The following is a 23,283-nucleotide window of genomic DNA, read 5'->3' on the forward strand; positions in this document are numbered from 1 at the left end:
GTCTAAACATCTTTTTTGTCACCATAAACAATTTAGTTTTAAACATAAAATGTACATTTAAACAATGAAACGCTCTTTACGTATGCAGATAAATATATGTATAATGTATTGTAATATATATATTTTTTTTATAATAAAGTTTTATAATATTTTATAACATTTATTTTTGAGTAAAGTTATCTTGTTTTAAAAAATTCACTAGTAAAAAGACAAAAATACAGATTAAGAAATAATATTTGTAGGGAAACAGGATCTCAAAGAGTGAAGATCTTGCGTGATGGGATGAATGTGTGCGTGTGGCTGTATGATGCCGTCTGGATGAGAACACAGGAGCTGGATGAGTCACAGGTTCTCTTTCCTGGATGTTCCGTGCTGGGGGTTCCACTGTCAGCATTGCTTTACAGCAGGATCCCATCCCCCTCTATATCTCCCTCCCTCCTCTAATTCTTCTTCCCTTTCCACCCTCCCCTTCTTCTTTTCCAACTGCTGCATTGGGGATCTCTCTCCTCATGCAGAAACGAAAGTCTGATGCCATCTCACGGTATTCCACAAACAAAATGAGCCTTTGTGCGGTCTGATGTTTTCATGGAATATAGTTTTCACAAATAATCCACTAATCAAACCTCTCACTTTTTCATAGCTTTTAGCTTTTCTGTTTTCTTTCAGTGAGTAAAAACGGCAGTTCAGCTCTGGAAATGACGCAGCCCAAATTCAATCCACAATGGCGCATTCTGTATATAGCCAATATTTAGCGCTGAATGCGGGTGTAATATCGTAAAGAGTGAATTTGTGTGTGATTACCTAGGAAGGTGTTGGAGATGTACTCCGACACCTGATTGCCAGATCTGCTCATCTCAGAGAGGTGCGTCAGCTCCCTGTTCAACATTCTCTTGAACTGGAAAAGACAGAGGGAGAATAATTAGTCAAAAAGTCCTGAAAAATTTAATACAGACATGCAGTACAATACCGCAATGGGTTATAGGGTACACAATATAAAATCTATGAAATAAATAAATATATATATATATATATATATATATATATATATATATATATATATATATATATATATATATATATTAAAGTATAAGAGTATTAAATGTCTTAATATCTAATATACTGAAATATTAATATCTTCTAAAATATTTGCGCAGTGCCTTAATTTCTCTTATTTTGATATAAATCTCTAGTAGCAAGCATAAAAATCCAAATGCATGAAGACAGAAGAAATACAGTACAAAAGACAAGGTAGACACTGGTCGAGATTTAATTTGTAAATTGTAATTTTTAAACTGTTTCTCAAAGTTTAAAGTAATATTTTTCTTGAGCATGTTCTCCACATTTGATATACAGATATAAAGTATGCACTAAAAACAATGATGTGGTTACAAAAAGACGCAATGTTGGAAATAAATAAACAAATGCATATATAATTAAATAAGTCAAAAAACGGCAGCCATATCCTGCGCCACATCTCCGTGTTTTTTTAAAGCTTCATCAGTACAAAAATCACAAAACGTCATAAAAACGACCCATTTAGCTGTGCTTTTTGACATCCAAATCAACATATCAGCCAAAACACAACAGATTAATGTGAAAAGAAGAGCCCGAAAGAGCTCAGATCTAGACATTCCAGCACAGGATGCCACACAGCGAGACTTGCTGTAGGTTTTCCTCCTCAGTGTCTCTCCATAGACCACCAACAAACACCAAACCAAAACCAACCTCTATTAGGAAACCAAAAAACAGCTCAGTAGCCACCATACACACCTTAATGTAACCCCAGGATACAGAGAGAAGGTAATTGGCCTCAGGCATTTTGGATCCTATTTAATCTCCCGAAATCCACAACAGCGCACTCCTATACCACAAAGGAAAAGAGCCAGAGAGAGGCAGACGAAAGGGATTCTTCTGGTCGGGAAAAGCGAAAAATCCCCTCTTCTCTCCTCTCCTACTCTGCTAGGTATGGATTAGTAGCTGAGGAGCAGACACGAGCCATCTTCATGGCAGCTCTCGGCCAAATCGCTCCAGCATTGACTCTCCATGGCTGAGGATACGAGCGGGGGCCGACAGAGGATGCGAACACCCGTCCTGATGCAGAGAGCGACGGCCGGAGCTGGAAGCGAAGCAAGAGGGTCTGAAAGTGCCGATGAATTATGGAGGAGATGAAGGAGCAGTGGAGCAGAGGGAGGGAGAGATGAGGGAAAAAAACGCTGGGATGCTCATCTGGCTGGAGGGGGGTCTTCCTCTGCTGGATTAGTGCCGCTCTGCTGCAGCAGTACGCTCACGCTCTTTCATCATCTCGCTCGGTCTTTCTCTCTCGCCCCCTCCCTCCCGCGTCTCTCCCCCGATCTCCAGTCTGTCAGCCCCAGCAACACGCTCCATAGGCACATATGATTTGACACAGAGATGCCAGAGAAAGGGGGGAGACCCGCTTTGTTATGTGGGGAAATTGCGAAAGGAAAAATACATGTAAAGAAGGACAGAAAGAAAGGGAGTTTACGACTCGGACTTTTGTCTTTGAGGGATTTCTAATCAAGTACAACATTTAATACTGCAACGGGAAGATGGGAGCTCTAGATGAGTCTAAGTTATTTCAGGCTCAGTCACTCTTATTTATTGCATTCCCATAATGCACAAGGCTTCATATGGAGCCCTGTGCTATTTTTACTGTAGGGTATGATGGGAGACTTGGATAATTGCCTCTCTTTGTCTTTTTTCGGTGACATCAACCCCCCCCATGATTCTCTCTATGCCTCCCCGTCTACATCCGAACACCAATTACACCAACATCCCAACGCCATGGCAACAGTGTCATGTGACATGGGCTGCCGCTGAGGCTTCCCTCCCTCCCTCACTTCCAAAGATGGCTGCCCAGTAATCACGAGGACACCACTGCGTCTCAATAACATCTGCCAAATCAACCCCCTGAATCATCAGAACAGGGAGGAGGGCAGATGGACAAAATCGATGAGCCGTCCTTGACACAGCTAAAACGAGCAAAGTCCATTAACAGGGAAAACCCTCATTTTCACTTTTCACACAAATTTCACACATAATTACAAAGAAACGGCAAAGAACGCGTTGAATTACACGTAAAAGTTTGAAGGAGTAAAACTGATATTGCTTTATAAGCAGAGACTGTTTCTGCCCATTAACACAGACATTTGAGGAGCTAAAAGGGTTTTTGGATTATCCATGCGACACGTGTGTGTGTGCGTGCATGCTTGTTTTTGTGGAATATCAGGACACAAATGTGTATAATGACAACGGAGAGGGTGAAAGACGAGGACATTACACATGTCCCCATTTTTCAAAATGCTTATAAATCATACAGGATGAGTTTTTTTGAGAAAGTAAAAATGCTGAACCCTGTGATGGGTAGGTTTAGGGGCAGGGGCAGTAGGGGGATAGAAAATACGGTTTGTATGGTATAAAAACCATTACGCCTATGGAATGTCCCCGCATTTCACAAAAACAATGTGACAATGTGTGTGTGTGTGTGTGTGTGTGTGTGTGTCTGTGTTTATGCGCCTTCATGAGAAAATAAAAAAGAGTAGGAGGGAGAAGGGGGGGGGGGGGGGGGGTGGAAAATAGAGGAGAATCTCTGCATTATGCTGCAGTGGGGGTTCCTCAGCAGTGCGCGAGATGTCTAGTCAGAGCTGTAAACAACTCTGACAATATCAAAGACGGTGCCTTTTGCGGCTCACATTTCTTCTTATCATCCTTATCAATAAATCCATGTGAGTGGCTCTTTCTAAACCCTGTGAGAAACATGGATGTGCGCCGACTTCTGCTCTGAGAAAAGTTAAGGGTGAATGAGGGGAAATAATTTTTTTAAAGACGTTCCTTCTGTAGAGAAAGACCATTCAAAAACTACCTGATTCCAATCGCTAGGATTTCCTGTGTAATGCATTTAGAGGCAAAAAAATGTATCTGACATATTGCACATTAAAACTAAAAGTTTAAATTTATATATATTTATGTATATTTATATCCAGAAATCATTTTCCTTTTTTCACCATTTAATCACATTTTTTTTGCCTTCACTAGTTCATTCAAATAATTCTGCAAGGTGATGCTTTTTAATAGAAATATTCTCTCCACATTCCCTTCAGTCTCTCAGTTAACATTAACATGAATAGAAAATAATAAGCTAAATGCTGTTTTAAACAGCTGTGGAGTACCGTATGTGAAGCCACAGTACATGTGCTTTTGGGGGATATTTAGCAATTGGATGCAATTTAATTTTCTCCACTAGTGGGCAGTATAAACCCATAGATGCTAAATGAGATAGATTGTTTGGTCACCTCACACTGTTCGCCGGCGGCATGTTCAATCAATTTGTACTCTCATCATGACCTTGTCTAATGTATCAATGTGTTTGATGTAGGACAGACAGGCGAGTCAATCAATCATAAAAATACATTTCACTTTTCAGTTGTCCTGTCAATTGAGATCTGCTTTTTCTCAATACTAAAACTAACATGTAAATGACCCCATATATATATATATATATATATATATATATATATATATATATATATATATATATATATATATATATATATATATATACACACACACACACACACACACACACACAATGCACTAATGTTGTTCAATTACAACCATGTAAATGTCATGTGTACATCATCTAGTGGGGAAAACCCCCATCTGTTTCTTGGTCAGAAATTGTGGGAGTTTTCTTGCACTGAATGATGTCATTTCAGAAGCACATAATTGCAAAATCGGCAAATTCTTAAAAGCCATTGATACATAATGATGATGGCTGGAAGAAGTCTTTGAAAAACTATGACGCACATCAAGATGACAAATGAGTTCTCTGGTATATTAGAACAATAACATAAATAATGACATAACAGCTTCTGAAGAAACTCTTTGTGTGCTAACTGACACTGCCTGAGGATACAAGCCTAATGTTTCACTTCCTCTAAACTTCTCAGGATGTGCATGTAGGCTATGAGTGTATGTGTAAATTCAACATTTGCCTGTATGCTTAAAGTCAGCATTTGTAAAATCAACACAGTAGGTAAATAAATTAGTTAATAAATGACCAATTTAAAAAAAAATCCTTTTTGTTGATTAAGTCTCCACACAACCAATTAGGACCCTAATTGCTTAAGATTAGAAAGGAACTGGAAACTTTTTTCAGCTTTGAGGTGATCAGAAAAAGACAGCAAAAATTAAACCACTTAAAAAGAACATTTACACTACAACTATTTTAACATTTCTCATACAACTGATACTGGCACTCTCAGTCTGCAACCAAACAAATTATGCAGGAATAGTAGTTTGACTTGAGAGCGTTAGTTCAATATCACAAGGCTCCAAACGGCTTAGATTATAGATCTGTGACTGTAAAACACATCCTCTCTTAAACACCATGCCCACACTATTTCATCCACACTGTCCCATATGCAACTTTTCAATACAAGAAAGACCTGTGCAAAAAAAAAAAAAAAAAAAAAAATGCATCCCAAGCAAGCTGTCCAAGCATTCACTTTTCATCTTTAGAGCTCAGAAAAGTTGAGAAAGCTACTTTAAGCAACAGTTATGTCCTTGAAAAGTCCACCAAGTAACATCCAACAAAAAGGAGCAGCACACTATAACTTGTAAAATCATAAAACACAGGCTCACCTTTTCAAAACAGTTACCCTTTCCGGTCTTTTTATGTTCTTTTTTCTCAAAGTAGCAAGCTCCCATTTTAAGTGAGTAAAGTTTTCTAAGTCCTGCTTGCCGTGAGTGTGTGTTGCCCTGTCTTGAGGTTCGGAGCGTGACAGGCGCAATAGTGTTACTAACTGATTTGAGCAGTGAGCGCTGACTATTCTTCAGTGTGTATGAGTGTGTTACTGTATACACACTCCCCCTCTCAGCATGGGACCGCCTCCTGACACACGCGTGCGCACACATTCACTGGCACTATAACCAAATTGCAACATAGTTTATAGGGTAAATTCTAGTGTGCTCTGGAATCAGATCAAGCATACTGATATGACCTCTTTAAGTCATCAGAGAAAACTTACTGTCACGGACATGCAGATCTGTGGGAAATCCACACTTACAAAAGTTTTAAAATGTTATAAATGCTGCATCCAAAAGGAAAATCACAAACTTCTAGACAGCAATGAGACTGTAACTCAAAACGTCTAATTATCCTGCTTCAATTTGTACGAATCCTGCCTTTTCACCTGAGGACTTTATTAATTTAACATGTCTCCTCTAGACTTCTAGGTGATAACTCAAAATGTTTAAAAGAAATTCAAAGTCTGCAATAAAAAAAATCTATTCACATTAATTTTATAGCTCTATAGTCCAATTGAAACACTTGCTCATTCTATCTATTTTAATTTCTCCATAGGAACTTTATGAGAAAAAATAAAATGAGACGGATTGGGGTAACAAAGATATAATTATTGATGTAATATAATAAAGAAAAAATGACCATTTGATATCATTTGATTAAATTATCAAAATAGTCATATATTATAAACTTATTACATGTTAAAAAAATGTTTCCCCTCCTAGAATACTGCAGATTTAACATGCACACACAAGCACATGGCGGTAAAGTGTAATGCACATAAGGTGGCGCAGAGATTCAAAGGGCCAGCAAAAGGTCAGATGTCCTGGTTCTGGACGTCCTGGACATCCTCTCTGTAAAACTCTGATGGCTATCTTTATGTTATTTCCACAAACTTATACAGAAGCTCCCAGAAAACGAGCAGATCTTAAGCCTATCATGATACAATCACAGGCTTTGTGAATGTCCTCTTTTCTATACATTGTGGCGATATCTGAGTCCATCTGCATGCACTGAAAAAAATAATCTGTGCTTTTGTCGTTTTCCAGTAAAATTATACATACATCCATAGAATGATAAATTAGCTTTAGACGCAAACGTATGTAATGGATGTAATATTAGAGAGAAAGTTGAATGAATTGCATTACATTTAATTGAATTTTTAATACACTTTATATTCTTACCCAATTAGTAATCTTTTTCTTGTTTACTAAACTAAATTTTGTGAATTTTTGCAAACAAACACACACATATATATCAAGCACAATCTCTGTAAGAGATATATATTATGATTTTATCTAAGATAATTTATTTAATTTTTTATATATATATATATATATTAATTATATATATATATTATTGATATATAATTAATTATATATCAATTATCTTAAATTCTTAAATAAAATCATAATCTTCTTAATATTACGTATTAACATGCAAATTTGCATAACAAATAAATCGTTTTAAGGTTTTTTTTAAAAAATACTTTTACTGGAAAACTATTTGGTTTGCATTACGAATTATGGGTCATCCCAAAAACCGTCCCTTTCCTGTACGTATATCTGTATGACTGAGCCTCTGAGTGTGTGTGCAGGAGTAAGTGTGTATTCATCCCTATTGTCTGCAGTAAAAGTCCCTGTGTTGCAGTGTATGCCTGTTTGACGTCAGCAGAAGGAGAAACAAACAGGGAGAGCAGCCTTGCCCTGCCATACAGCACTCACTCCTATTGTAGTCTGGACCCAGCTAGAGCTTAGGAAGGAGACAGGAAACCTGAGTCACAGCTGCAGGACATACATATACACACACACACACACACACACACACACACACACACACACACACACACACACACACACACACACACACACACACACACACACACACACACACACACACACACAGGAGCTATGCAGAGTATCACATGAGCTGACAGTGACAGTGATTTGAAAACAATTGACATACATTGTTTAAAAGTGCAAAACGACGAACAATACAGGTTGATTATTAGAGTAACTTACAGAGATTGTGCTTGTCATATCAGATATTTGTGTTTAAAATGGAATTATATTGTTTATCATAATGCTTTGAATATAAAGTAAACTTGAATATAATGTAAAATACTATTAAAAAAAAGTTACTATGTAACCTTATTATCCTCATTGTTAATATAAATTTTCCCACTAGCTGTCAATAAATCACAGCAACACATAAGTGTGTGGAAAAACGTGTTGGAAAAGAAAGACAAACCTGTTTAATATGCTAGGAAGACTTGCTAACACATTTATACAGACAATGTGTGAGAATGCCTTTATAATTCAAATACCTAGGGAAATGCACCACAACTAAATATAATCACACTAAACCTTAGATTTTTACATATTTTTGCATATCCAAATACTGCAAAACAGATCTGAAATGGAGGCAACCTTATGTGGAATGCTAGAAAACAGCAGCCTGATTTTTAACCCAAGCTAACTGGCACAAGGACCAACTCTCAATAGCCCCATTCACAAAGCGGCCATTGAGAGAAGCAAAAGCGGGGTTTAAACTATCAGAAAGAAAAGTTATTTACAGTGCATGAGAGTTTCTACAAATTCCAGAGGACCTCTTAAAATGAAGTGCTGCATCTTCTCACCTTGTTGGAGGCCATGTCGCTGACGGAGCGGTACGTCTGGATGGTTTCCAGCTGATCCAGACACCAGTCCAGCTCCTCCATGGTCTCCACGGCCAGCTTCTGGTACGACTCGTCTGGACAGAGACACACAGAAACAGGGGCACCGTGAAAATCCTGCTGCACGGCCACTCGAGCACAGCCAGCCAGACGATCCTTCATCCTGGGCTCGCACACACAAACGCTTACACACACACACTCCCGGACTGTATGAGAGAGTGAGAGTGGGTTCCTCTGAGCGCTAGCTGTGAGAGATTTCCCCCCCTGCTCACTCCCTCTCATTGGCCCGGTGCTTGTGGCTAGGTGATACTGCCTCTTTGGCTGCCTGCCCTTTCCTCTCACCCCCTCCTGCCGCTCTCAGTGTCGCCCTCTCTCTGGGTGCCACTCTCACTCATGTCTGAGAGTTGGCTGTGGTGGGATGATACAGTCTCTTGGCTCCGTGCTTCCTCATTTTACTACCCCATTTGGCATCTCTCTCATCCCCTCCCCCCTTCTATCATTTCTGGCTCTGGTGTCAATAGAGAGGAGACAAAGAGGGTTGCTTTTGGATGGTTCGCTGCATAAACTTGTACCTAAACACGCAAACTTCCTTGCAAAAATGCATTGTTGTGTAAAAATTAAAACATTAAGATATATTTTCTGATGTTATTTTGCTGGCAAGGCCTTGTTCTTATAAGGCCTTGTTCAAGGCCTAAATAGTTAAAAGAAATCTTAAAAAAAAAAAAAATTATTTGGTTCAAATGTTAGTAGCAAACTGTCATTAGAGTAGATCATTTTGATTAATTTATATGTTTAAGATTCACATTGGGATTTATTTTAATCACATCACTGCATGGCAGTTTAATGTGGAAAAAGATTTAGTAAAACTTACTCGACCATGCAAAAGTTTGAGGTCAGTAGAATATTTTTTCATTTTCGTTTTTTTTTATAGAAGGAAATGAATACTTTATTCAGCAAATGCGCATACAATAATGGTGCATAGAAATAATCTCATATAAATGCTGTTCTTTTGAACTTTCTATCTTTCAAAATGACTAAAATGCTATACTGTCCAACCCCAAAAACTACAAAAGCAACAAGAGAGAAAAAAGCGCATTTACTGTATATATGCACATGCAAAATAATAAACCATCACGTTTTATCATGCGCTTTAATCAATGTCAAGATGTACGTAAATGGGCCCGCATCATTCCATGCACACCACAGAAATGCATGAAGCATATAGGCGTGAGCTGTGTGTGTGGGTCTGGTTGAAGCATAGATGTGTTTACAGTAGAGGGGAGTTTGGTGAATCAGTGCCCTGTGGCTTTGGGACACAGACGAACCCTTGTGTGCCTCTGACTTTGCTGTGGTGGGTCTCCTAGTTGCAGAACAACACAGCAGCAGAACTTTAGCAGGACCCTGTCGAATGACGGCACTTCTCTCAAACCTCCACATGCTCAAAGCCACACACACACACATATTTGCTCGCCGAACACCGGGAGAAAAAGCTCTTTGGTGTGGATCTTTCTTCTGTTTTTTTCTTTTTTGAGCGTGTGGAAGGGTATCTATACACTACACCAATGCAATGTCAAAAAGCCGGAAAGTGTATTTTTTGTAAATCTTCACAAAACTTGAAGGAGCTGTTTTATACCTTAAAGAGAGCAGCTAAGTATAACCACATTTTTTTTATTTCTGAAAGAAATGTGAATAGAGCTTGCCCATGAAAAAAACGCTGCCATAATTCTAGGGTGTGCGCGTGGGTGCCAGGCCAATGGTATGTGGTTGCTGAGGTGTTTTAAGTGGTTTGTATTGCATTGGTATCTAGTTGCTAGGGTGTTCTGGGTGGTCGCTAGGTGGTTGCTTACTGACCCATGTCAAAAGACCACCCACAAGTCTCCATGAGAGTCTGGTTCCTAGATATGGCCCAAAGTTTTAAAATCCAGATTTAGCTTTAGCGAATATTTACATGAAATACTTAAAGGGATAGTTCACCCAAAAAATGAAAATTATTTCATCATTTACTCACCCTCATGCTGTTCCAAACCTGTATGAGTTTCTTTCTTCTGTTGAACACACACTCACACACAAAATATATATTTTGAAGAATGTTTGTAACAAAGCAGAGAGAACAACCATTCACAACCATAGTATTTTTACCTACTATAGTAGTGAATGGTTGTTCTCTGTGCTTTGTTACAAACATTCTTCCAAATATCTTTTTTTGTGTTCAGCAGAACAAAGAAACTCATACAGGTTTAGAACAACTTGAGGGTGAGTAAATGATGAAAGAATTTTCATTTTTGGGTGAACTATCCCTTTAATTCAGTTTAAACAAACAGCCAATCTAAACTATTATTTAATTGCAGCCCTTTACAATAGGGTTTCTACATTAGTTCAAGCAGTAGTTCACTTCAGAATTAAAATTTAATGATAATTTACTCACCTGTCTTTCTTTCTTCAGTTCAAATTAAGGTTAAAGGGATAGTTCACCCAAAAATGAAAATGAGTCCATGATTTACTCACTTTACTCATTTTCACTCTTTACTTTAGTGCCTTTTATGGGTCTTGAGAGAGGAAATGACATTGTGGCCAATGGAGGCCTTTCTGAGTTTCTTATGTTCCGAAGATGATCGGAGGTCTTACGGGTCTGGAACGGCATGGGGGTGAGTAATTAATGACAGAATTTTTATTTTTTGGGTAAACTAACCCTTTGAGGTTTGTTAACCTAATTATTTTTTTAAAGTATGGCCATGGTGTAATGTTTATGTGTTCTTTGAATTTAATTCACATCTCGGTCCCCTCTCTTTTTTTTTTATTTCTACACAGTATTATGCCCTCAGTGAAAAGGTGATTTGCATACGAGTCTTGGGTCTGATATCTGTCAATATGAGGCAAAGTGTGTTTGACAGGACCAGTGAAGAGTCCGACCACATGTGCGTAAGAAGGGGTTTTCCTGTTCTCTTCTTCAAGACACAGACAACACACACACACACACACAAGCACCAATGGCTATTGCGCATTTGGAAAAAAGGGGGCAATGGTCCAGGAAAGATGCTGACATATGGTCATGCTGCAGTCGCCCACATACCATGAGGTCATCCAATAACAGAAAAAAGGGAACAGATCTCATCTAACAAGCTGTGAAATAACTATGTGTATATGTGTGTGTGTGTGTGTGTGTGTGTGTGTGTGTGTGTGTGTGTGTGTGTGTGTATATATATATATATATATATATATATATATATATATATATACACACACACACACAACTACATATGTTAATTTGATCCAAAAGTGAACAATACATCTATAGCATTTATTTATTTATTTTTTAATATCAGTCTCAGCATTTACTAACATATTTTTAAAATCAAAGTTGTATCTATTAACATTAGTTAATGCACTATGAACATTTTTATAAACATTCGCAAAGGTTAATAAATGCTGTAAAAATGTACTGTGCATTGTTAGTTAATGTTAACGAATGCATTAACTAATGTAAACAAATGATATCTTATTGAAAAATGTTACCATTGTGTTCATCAGGTCTCATTCTGATAATTCACGTCATAACTAACACATCTTTGTTTTGTGTGTGAACAGCTTGACTGCACCACTTAAGGTCGAATGTGGGTGTGGAGTTATAAGAACAAGTATCAGTATACAGAGTATTTGGGTTTTGTGGCCACAAAATGTGTTTGCATGTGTGTCATTTGAGATGACTTCAGATCACACATACCAAATCAAGCCTTTTAGCCAATGAGGGTGTTAATGTTATGGCTGAGCGCTGTGCGTATATGTGTGTGAGCTGTCGGATGTGGTGTGTGTGGTAACAGCTGTGTCTCTGTCTTCCTGATGCGTATATTGAGAATATGCTTATGAGCATGTGCTTATGTGTCATTTTTCCTCTCCTTCTCATTCTCTTCATATATGCCCGTCCTGAATTAATGTGCATGTCTCAACGCTTAGTCAAGCAGTGGAAGGATAAACTATTGGATTTCCAATAAAGAGGAAGCATGAAGACTGACGTCAGATCAAATCTCAGTGGACCTATAAGAAAGCACTTCCTCTGTTTCTGACTGTAAGAAGAGAGAAAGAAAAGAAAGAGTTGGGGAAATTCTGGAAAAGCTTGTTTATAGCCAGAGGACATTGTGAAACAGTGTAACAGATGTGATAAAGTGAATTGAAAATAAAGAAATAAAATAAGCATGCATATCCTCTTCCAATCTCAATGGAGAGAAGATGGAGAAAAGTATATACTTTTTGACAAACAAAAAAAAATCAGTATGCTATGGAGGGAGAAATGGGCATAGAAAACAGAAATGTCTAATAAATTTCAACATATTACAAAGAAACAGCAAGTAACACACTGAATAAACCTGATAGTTTAAAGTAGAACAAATTTCTGTGTTTCATTTACAAATTCTCTCTTTTTTTTTTTTTACAGTGTATCTTTCTATGAATGGATGGAGATAATATCAATTGTCAAAAGCATTATAAAAAACAAATTGGAATTCAACTAAAAGTAATTTTCTTCTCATTTGTACTATTACTTTAACACTCTATAAATCCATGAGACCTTCGGGTGTCTCATTTGTCATTGTAGGTTTATTTAGAAGAATGCTCAAGAGCGCCCTCTTTAAGGTTGCTATGCACCCACATTGGTTTGGACCTCACACTGGAATATTACCCAACAGTCTAAACAGAAATGTGTGGGACTCAAAGTGCCAATGAGTTTTGATAAGCTAGATAATCTCCAAAAATCATACAAACAACTCGAGGTGCAGCAAATATCGCAGCCTCATTTCTGAGCCTAAAGCGAGGCAAAGAAGCACTGAAGAATCTTGATTATGAATGTGAAAGATACAGTTTCAATTCTGAAATTGAAACTGTAAACAAAAATGATACTCTGCTCATTTATGATGCAATAACCTCTCTCAACAGATGTTACACACTACTACATGCACCATGGAGCATCATACAACTGCACGGGACATTCCCTGAGTTTTTTATTAAGATTTCATCTCAACATGACAATTTCTGAGAAGCACCGTACTGGTTCAAATGAAATGTTTTCCGTTAGGAGGCAGAAGCCACTGCTTTGGCGCTTAGGACTTTAACAACAGACACACTGAATAAACGAAGAGTGCTGGAAAAGACCGCAGTCAGACGACCAGACCACATGAATGGGAGTCATCCACAGTAGTTGAAACGGGTGCTTGTTTAATTGGGCATGTCGGACCACACAAAAAATGAGACTTTGAAGCCATATTTTCAAAAGAGAAAAGGCCAAAGGACAGCCAATGAGCAATGTGTTGCTAGGGTCCAAGTTTCTTTCACAAATAAATTAAGGTTAGAATTTGTTTAACACAATTTAACAGTTTATACAGTTTATATACAATAATTGTTAAAACATTCAAATGTTTGCAGTTAAACAGTCTGTAAAACAAATGCGTCTGTCCTCTCACAGATCTGCCCACCCCCCATCTATAGAACTATTCCAGAAAATAGTCTGCACTCATTTAGAAAGGTACGCTTCAGAAACAAGAACTAAAACTGCCAAGAGCAAAATTATAGGATAGGGCATGGCACGCAACAGCAGTCTGAAAATCCTTCCCAATCTGTATCCAAACCCTTCTCCTCATTCTGAACCCATTCATTCAGTTATGGTCTATAACGCCCCCTTCACCACGGCACGCATCAGGTCTCTTCAGGCGAAACACTCACATTTGCCCTATAGGCTAATGAATAAGTTTTAAAGAAACAAATTGCAAAAGCAGCTATAGCTATTAAACAGCAATAGCTTATCAAAAATAGGTCCGCATTTGGAGTTAAAGGGATTGTTCACCCAAAAATGAATATTTGATGTTTATCTGCTTACTCCAGGGCATCCAAGATGAAGGTGTGTTTGTTACTTCTGTAGAACACAAGATTTTTAACTCCAACTGTTGCACTGTGCAAGTTATATAATGTCAATGGGGTGTTTATCTATGAGAGTCACTATAAGAGTAAAAATCACACGTACATACGAATCCATATTAAACCCTGCGGCTCGTGACGACACATTGATGTCTTTAGACACGAAACGATCAGTTTCTGCGAGAAACCCAACAGTATTTATATAAAAATAAAACAAATAAAAATAAATAAATACGCATAGCAGACAAATCTCCGCCGAAGGAGGTCAAAACCTGGTGTGACCCTATATATATATATATATATATATATATATATATATATATATATATATATATATATATATATATTAGGGATGCCACAAACAATACTCAATATAATATTGAACCGTTCGGTACGGCGTTCACGGTTCAATACGTGCTGCTGAATTTCGGTTTTGCTTTTAATGAATTATTTCCATTTCTCTTCGTTTGAAATATTTCTCTCTGTTTATTTTTTATCTCTCTGCTCTTTTTGAGCGTGCCTGTGCGTCTACCCGCTGATATGAGCAAATATCCAATCATATGCACTAAAGTTAGGGGGTGTTAGCCGCGTTTTAAAGCCTTGCCGGTTAAACATTTTGCATGGAGCGCGCGCACTAAACGTCTGTCAAACACACGTGATTACTGGACAGTCTTACTGTACTGTCAAATACACACAAGCTTAACATATAAACGCAGTTGGTTATGTAAATCGAAACCGATTCACCAGTGCTTATTAAACCGTGAATGCCGTACCGAAATGCCGTATATATATATTTTATATATATATATATATTTATATATATATATATATATATAAAAAATCCTCATTAGTGCCTGCGTGGATCGGTCAAATGAGCAATCTATGTACACATATCTATTATTCATTGCACCATCATTTTGACCTTCTCCGGCGGAAGTATGGCACTGGGAATACTGGATGAGATTCGTCTGATATGAGGTAAAAAAAGAAATACCATAAATACTGTTGGGTTTCTCGCAGAAACCGATTGCTTTGTGTTTTAAGACATCAATGTGTCACCACGAGCCGCAGGGTTTAATATGGATTCATAAGTGTATGTGTTTTTTACTCTTATAGAGACTATAAACACCCCATTGACATGCATTATATGACTGGCACAGTGCAACGGTTGGAGTTGAATATCTTCATTTGTGTTCTACTGAAGAAACAAACACACCTAAATCTTGGATGCCCTGGGCGTAAGCAGATAAACATACCATTTAATTTTTTTTGTTGTACTATCCCTTTATTAACAATGGATTTCATCTTCGCAATGAAGATTATCACATTAGTACTGAGAGGAATATGTATGTAAAGGTTGTTTCTAAAGTGGACATATTTTTGCAGGTGAAATCCAGTCATTTCAACAGAAAATCAACAATTTTGCATATACAAAATGTTTATGAATTCTTTCTTAGAATATGCCAGGTTGATTATATTGTATTAATATAAATAAGCAAAATCATATTAATGTTTGATTTGAAACCAGTTAAAGATCTGTATGTCTCTAAAGTTTATTTGTAAAACTGTTTACAATCCATTTGAGATACTGTCAATATGGTAATACTTTACTGTACATTTCACTGTCTATCCAAAGCAAAATGCGTGTTCACTTCACACACAAGCACCTCGAATCCGATTGAGATCACCCTGTTTACAGTGGCATTTGGAAGTTTCCAAATTTGTTCCGTTACATTCAGAATTGATGAGAAGCATTTCATGAGTCAATAGTCAGTTCAGTGAGGGGATCAGGGGTGAGCGACCACACAACAACCAAACTTGTATTCACGAGGTCCTGGGTGGTTAAAACGAACATACACACACAGGGAAGGCTTTGTCCTTTCACCTGCCTTGAACCCTGCCACCAAAGTCTAGAGTATTGACAGACCTCAATAGGGCTGTTGTCAGTACCTCGCCGACCCATTCCAACCCCATTACCATAGGCTAGGAAGCCAACATAACCCAATTAGCTCTAACTTTTGTCAGTTTGGTTTTTCTTTTACTCCTACCATTACTGGAACAGCCAACAGAAATTCCAGAGGGAATATGGGGTCAGCGGTATAGGATGATGTGCAATGTTAGAAGAAATCTAGCATGGATGTTTTAATGGATACCAGCTGGGCTTTTAATGATTTTGGGAACCAGCCAGATAATAAGTAAAATCAATTTGGAAGTACACATCATGATGTCCTAACCACAAGGGCAGAGCATTACTGTATCATTCTGCATGTGCGTATTTGTCCTTCAAGGGCACAAAAATGCTTGTTTGGATTCCACCCAACATTTCAATCCACGTGTAACTTTGTGTGTGTTCAATAAATCTATGAATGAATGAACTGGGGTGGAATAAAAGATCGCAAAAGGGAGTTGAGTTGAGACGACTCGCTACCAACTAAAAGCTGAAAACTATTTTACAGCATACACTGTACACATTAATAAAACAAACCTGTGGCCATCATGCTTACCACTCCATTCCATCACTCTGGGTTTTCTTTCCCTTCTATCGTCAGGGAAACCGGGTGAACAGGATATGTTAGGTGCACAGTAGAGGAAGACGGAAAGATTTACGATCAAATCAGACATCAACATGTCTAGAGCATCTCGGCTCAGTAAACTGATTTCCCATAATACATCGTTCATTAGGCACATTATTTAAAATTTCTGCAGAAACATTTTTGTTTTGCATTTTGTGACTTTCAGTAAAATTAAAAGATTTTTTTTCTCCAGTCATCTATTTTGACTTTTTAAAATATTGTCTTGTCTCATTATCATAATCACAATATAGAGTATCGTCTAGTCTTGTGTGCTAAGTGTATTATCAAACCCCTATAAACAAGTAGAGCTGGCAAAAACATTTAATCATAAAAAATGTGGTCATTTCGATAACGACTCTCAAAATCTTTTTTTTCCATATTTTGAACTGCAAATATTGAACATAATATATGACGTTAATTTTATCACCAGTCTTCTCCACTATAGATGCTCTTATTTACCCTGTGTGATGTTACAACGGGGACCCAGTCATTCATTAAGTGCTTAAAATGGCAAATGTGCCTTTCAGATGTTCCGATCAGAAGTGATGCAAATTTTCATGCATTTTTAAGCCGTGCCAGTTAAAGCATTCAAGTGCAAGAAGACGCAAAGGAGAACTTAATTGTGTACTTTTGCACTGTATGAGAAGTTATGTGTGTGCATTCAACTGAAGCGTGTAAATAATAATACGAGTTCTCTTTCAGGTCTTCTTGCGCTTGAATGGAAAAATTCAAACAGAATTATCACAAAATGCCCTTCGTGAAAAAGTAATTACTATTTAAAGCAATCTCTAAAATTGTTGTTTAGGATATACATTTTTGTGTTTTATAGAAGAAACTAAAGCCCCTTTCACACTGCACGTCGGACCCGCAATATTCCCGGAACACTGCCGTGTCGCCTTCTGTGTGAAAGCAACCACGTCCCGGAATTGATTACCGAATTGAACCCGGGTCGGGGACTTAGTAACATTGTGGGATTCGACCCGGGACGAGCGCTGTGTGAACAAAAGCCAAAACTAATGCCGCAACGTGTACGTAGTTATTGTGCGACTCCTAGAGCTTGTTTTTTCAATAATACAACCCTGCAGTGCCAGAACAGCTAGTCGGTGTTTTAAACGCAGAGAGTGTTCGTATACAAAAGAAACTAAAAAAGCAGAAATGTGCGCAAACTGGACACAAGTGGAGACCACGGAGCTCCTTACTATCTGCGCTGAAGCTGAGATCGCTCGCCGTTATACGTCACATCCGGATGTCATGTGTCAACTCGACCCGGGACCGTTACGGGTTGTGTGTGAAAGCGCACATATTACGGTATTTCGCTGGCAGTGTGAATGGACAAAATCTAGCGGCCCGGGAACAAATGCCGGGTCGCATTATCCGTGTATTTGCCGGAATCGCAGTGTGAAAGGGGCTTAAATGTGGGGCTGTATAAAAATATAGGGGTAAGTAAATAATTGCAAAACTTTCATTTTTGGCAAGCTAATCCTTTAATTAAAAGTTGTGAGCAGTCAGTGCACAGAATAATAATGGTGAAGCCTTACACAAACGTTTCTCATAAATGGAAAGTTTGCTTGTTAAAAAGCCCCACTAATTAAAATCTAACTGACACACCTGTTAGTTCACCCGCATTTACATAAACACCTTCCAAAAAGTTGACTCACACATGTTTTTATTTGCGATTTATTTCCTCATTCTGATATTTTGAGAAGGAAATAAAACTTAGAGCCACTAATGACATTTTTGTCTGACTTCTCTTAAATAACTGGAGACTGTTTTTCCCAGCTGTCCACAGAAGATTTAAATCTGATTAAAATACCCAAACAAAAGCATCTACTCCTAAAACTCTTTCTCTCTCTCTCTCTCTGTCTCTCTCTCTCTCTCTCTCTCTCTCTCTCTCTCTCTCTCTCTCTCTCTCTCTCTGCTTGTTTGAAGACATGCAAGCCATTTGGCAGGGCTGTTCGTTGGGGAAGGGCAGTTTGTCTGCTTTATGGCTGTGCTGACGTCAATGGCATAACTCAAATAGTTAGCAGGGTGCATGCTCCCAGCTTTCAAAAGCTGCACCACAGCAGAGCCAATGTTAAAACCCGAGACAGACATCCCACAGACAACAGTCTCAGCTGACATCTGTTTCTCTCATCGAATATATAACTCATCTTAAATGTATGCATTTTCTTATACATTAATCAGCATAGTTGTCTGGATGAAGCTTGCTGTCAGAATCATATAAAGAAGAGTGGTCTATCCTAGATGTTAATTCTCGACTGAGACTTTACACTTTTTGTTTTGAGATTTGAAAGCAAAAGGTATGACCTTTTTCAATCAATTGTGCTTGATCGTTCTAGCTGACTCCAACACTTGACATTCTCTGACCCATAATATCTCTGCTTTTCCACCTATGCCCATTAATCCCAGTGAGTAAAGATAGCTGAGTGTTTTTGAGGCATAGACCTCTAGCTCCTTTTGGCATGGTGGACTCTGCTTGGGCTTATGTGGACACTAAAGTCATGGGGATAATAAGCATCACTGAACCCACCAAAATTACAGCAACAAACTTTTATATTGTTAAAGACAACTGAAATGAGTAGAGGAGTTTTTTATGCAGTATTCTGAGAATTCCACTTTGCGGTGTGTTAGTTAAAGCCGTTAGTTTTAACCTTAGAATGCATTAGCCAAACGCATAAAGAGGGTCAAAATGACCCGTATATTGGAATTAATCATTAATCATTAAATGTGTCCTATTAATTAATTAATGAAAATGATTATACAAAGTGTGAACCTGCACAACATTTCCCACAGACTATGTAAAAATGATCTTTGCAGACAGAGGCCGGACATTTCACACAAGATTTGCTCCATAACTTTTGCACAGACGTTTGGGCCTTCAGCTGTCTTTTCCTTTTTCCTTTTTTACTCATCTAGCATCTGAAATAGCATACTGCCTGAGTACGTTCTACATTAGAGAACTTCAAAAAGTATGTTAAAAGTATGCATCTGTACAGTATGATCAATCATGAATGTGTGTAATATGAATGCAATCTGAATGTATTATATGTTAGCATTGTCCTGTGAGCTATAATATGAAGAATATATAGTTGCATAGCTTCCCTGCCATTCATGATTCATCTCCCATAGTCTACAGATAGTAATGTCCATTATGTAAATTAGAGAATCATTGCAGTAGGAGTTGGTTTTACGGGTACTTACCGCCTACTGCTTTTTGAACACTGTGAATTCAGACATACTACTCATTTCACATACTGCTATTCACTATATAGTAAGGAGATTTGCATATTCAGACACAGGGTTATTTTTCGTCATTGGAGGAATCTTTGGCCAGAGGCTAAAGACTATAGCCAGTAGAGGGAGCTATTTCTGCATGTTTTTTAACCCGCGCATGGGTGGTGGGATCGCACTCACAGCTGCAGGCATTCATGGAAACGGAGTGGCCGGCAGAGCAAAGTGAGTGTTTCAAATTCTCAAATTATTTTATGAAAGTTAAGCTTCCAAAGACATGAACTGAAAATGTGCCAGACTGAACATGCGTTGTGAATGTTTGCTATAGGCGAGCTAGGCGGTTGCCTAGGGCGACAATTGTTTTGGGGGCGCAAGTGCCCTCTAGTGCCGCCTTTAGGCTTACTTCCCATTAAGCATAGAATCGCAACAAGCGAAATACAACATAATGTTTATTAAACATGATAATCCTAGGGTGCCCCCTCAGCCACACGTTTAATTACTTATCAACCTGATTATTAGATTTATTTGATGGTGATTATTGATTATTGGTTCAGGCGTTGTGTCAGGCAAGTGCTCATCCCTTGCTCGTTCATCAAAAATGAGGATTCTAAACCCGCGGATGCACAAGGACGGAAAAAGAGAAAGCCCAGTATAGAGGTAAGTCTTCTTATCTCAGCCAAGTTGTCAAACAAAATAAATGTACTTAGTATTATCAATATTATCAACTAATATTGGACGTATTGGACGTTTCATTGCTGTCACTTAGCTATCACTAGCTAGTTTTCTACGTATTACTATGTATTACAAACATAACTTCATTAACAATAATCTACAATAACCTACATGGATGTAATTTAAATATCAAAAGTCCAGTACGTTATAAATGTGGATAACGTATAATATGCATGCTAGTTACGAAAAGTACAAATGCTCTCTAGTGTCTTTACATTCATTATAAATGCATAAGTTCTGTTTAGTGAATTCACAACTAGCAGGTGCATACACACACACTGTAACCATTATGATGATAGTAGGCTAGTGGTGTTAGATCTTCTGTATAGTTCCCTTTCAGGAATATTCTAAAAAGTGTGTGTGTGTGTGTGTGTGTGTCTGTGTGTGAGTGTGTGTGTGTGTGTGTGTGTGTTTTTGAGGGTATAGTTAATCCAGTTTACGGGTGATAATTTGCTCAAGTGTCCTTACAGGTGCCTAAGAGTGTTTTTAATTGTTAATATTTGGTAAATAACCTTGAACATTCTTTCTAGCATTTGTGCATGAACAATTTATTACAGTTGACTTCAAGTCCTAATTTGCTTGATTAAGTGTTGGAGTGACTATAAAAGCATTTTTTGTTGGTTTATCCATTGAGTCATAATTTGTTAAAAATTCTTTGTAGCATTCTTGTATGTGCAATTTACTATAAGAGCATTTGTGTTTATATAGCTTAATAAATACTTCATTTAAGTATGGGGGGGGGGATATATCATAATATATGTATAACGTATATCATACATTATAGTATGTAGTAGAAAAATAATTCTACTACATACTAAAATTTCTACTACATTAATGACCCAGTTTAAATACAGATTCATCTTCCCAGCACTTAAGTACCCCTCTAAGAGACTGATGTACTTCTAAACTGACTTGCTAACACAGGAATCAGTACAACCACATGCCGAGGTTCAGCACAACTCCAGTGTGATAATCAATGAATGATCCATTTCGAGATCTCCAATGTAAAGACCATCAAAATATAGAAAAAACATCCAGAAATAAATGCATAATATAGTGTAATATACACAGTAGTGAAATCGATTATATCTAATTAGGGTTCCTACACCCAGCAATAGAACTCACAAGAAATAGGAATCTCATGGGAAATGGTGATGTGGTATATGGTGTGATAAACATACACTTCAATTTGTTTGGAAACATATATTTAGAAAACTGATATTTGAATTCATTTATTTTTTGCCACCAATTCACCAAACAATAAAATTGTTACAAATTGCCATGGGAATGTGCTGCTCATTGCCTAAAAGAAAGGTGTTGATTAAAGTATCCGAACGGAATCAACGATTATCTGTACACAGACACAAACCACAATTTGTTTTATGCAAAATCACATTAACATTGAACAATGTGATATCTGTTCACTACACATTATACATTTAAAACATCTGTGACTTTTACAGTTGTAAATGTATTGTACATTGATACATTTAAATTTGACACTTTTTATATATTTTTAAAGAACTTTTAGAAACCTACTTTTTATCAACCCATACACTAAGAAACTCTTGTAATTGGTGAAACACGCTGCTTAAGTTTCTAAAGGGTTCTATAAAAGTATAGTACATTTAATAAGACAATACATTGATAGAGCAGTAAGTTATGTAATATTTCTTGGAGAGGAAGAGGGTTTGTTATGCCATTGTAATATATCAACAAAACAGTTTAGAGGCCCCATGTCTCAATAGACCCATGGTAGTCCTTCAGTACGAGCATCTGAGCAATTCAAGGTGACGTCAATGCTGTAGCACACATAACATTTATATAGGCATTTGAAAACACCTGTCTTTAGACTATGGCAGGAGGCCTGGTCTTATCGTTCATACCATAATTATTACATAGTGGAACAATGTGGCGTGACTATAAGAGTTTAGAGTGAATCCATCTGCTGTTAACAACCACATAAAAAAATGTAAATTATAAATGGCATCTGTCAGGCTATCAGATTGGCAAATGGTGCATCGATGCATAACGTCGACATGCATGACGCACTTTGCGAGTTTTAATCCAACTCCAATGACTCCAACAATCCGCTTTGTGCAAAAAGACACACCCCTTGCTGGAGACCAGAGGTGTTTGAAAATATTATTGATGATGTCACGGCGTCTCTAGGGGTCTTGAGTGCATAAACATGGTGCAGGGCAGGGATCTGAAGCCAGTTTGGCACCCAGCAGTGGACCAGGGGCTTTAGGAAGAGAGTGTGGCATTCCACACTTTCACACACAGAATCAACACACACTCTAGACATCAGTCAGGCAGTCGAGTTGTGATGACATGTACACATTTCA

General features: G+C 37.7%; 1 protein-coding gene and 1 long non-coding RNA gene across 6 annotated transcripts in view; one reads left to right on the forward strand and one right to left on the reverse strand.

Annotated features, from left to right (window-relative positions):
• Nucleotides 1-23,283, reverse strand: part of pde4ba (phosphodiesterase 4B, cAMP-specific a) — a 198,531-nt gene that overhangs the window by 5,979 nt on the left and 169,269 nt on the right. For 4 of the 5 annotated variants that reach the window (XM_067459784.1, XM_067459785.1, XM_067459786.1 and 1 more), the window contains 2 exons: nucleotides 8,463-8,575; nucleotides 802-895 (listed from right to left, as the gene is read on the reverse strand). In XM_067459784.1, coding sequence (XP_067315885.1) covers nucleotides 802-895; nucleotides 8,463-8,575 — 207 coding nt within the window. Of the gene's footprint in view, nucleotides 1-801; nucleotides 896-1,770; nucleotides 2,276-8,462; nucleotides 8,576-23,283 lie in introns of those variants that run through there. The other variant, XM_067459789.1, reaches the window with a different exon arrangement.
• On the forward strand, nucleotides 10,824-13,202 carry LOC137094278 (uncharacterized). Its single transcript, XR_010908628.1, has 3 exons — nucleotides 10,824-11,143; nucleotides 11,307-11,413; nucleotides 12,450-13,202. It is a non-coding gene; the product is annotated as an uncharacterized lncRNA (long non-coding RNA).

Source organism: Pseudorasbora parva, chromosome 12, assembly GCF_024679245.1.
Source record: "Pseudorasbora parva isolate DD20220531a chromosome 12, ASM2467924v1, whole genome shotgun sequence".
NCBI lineage: Eukaryota > Metazoa > Chordata > Actinopteri > Cypriniformes > Gobionidae > Pseudorasbora > Pseudorasbora parva.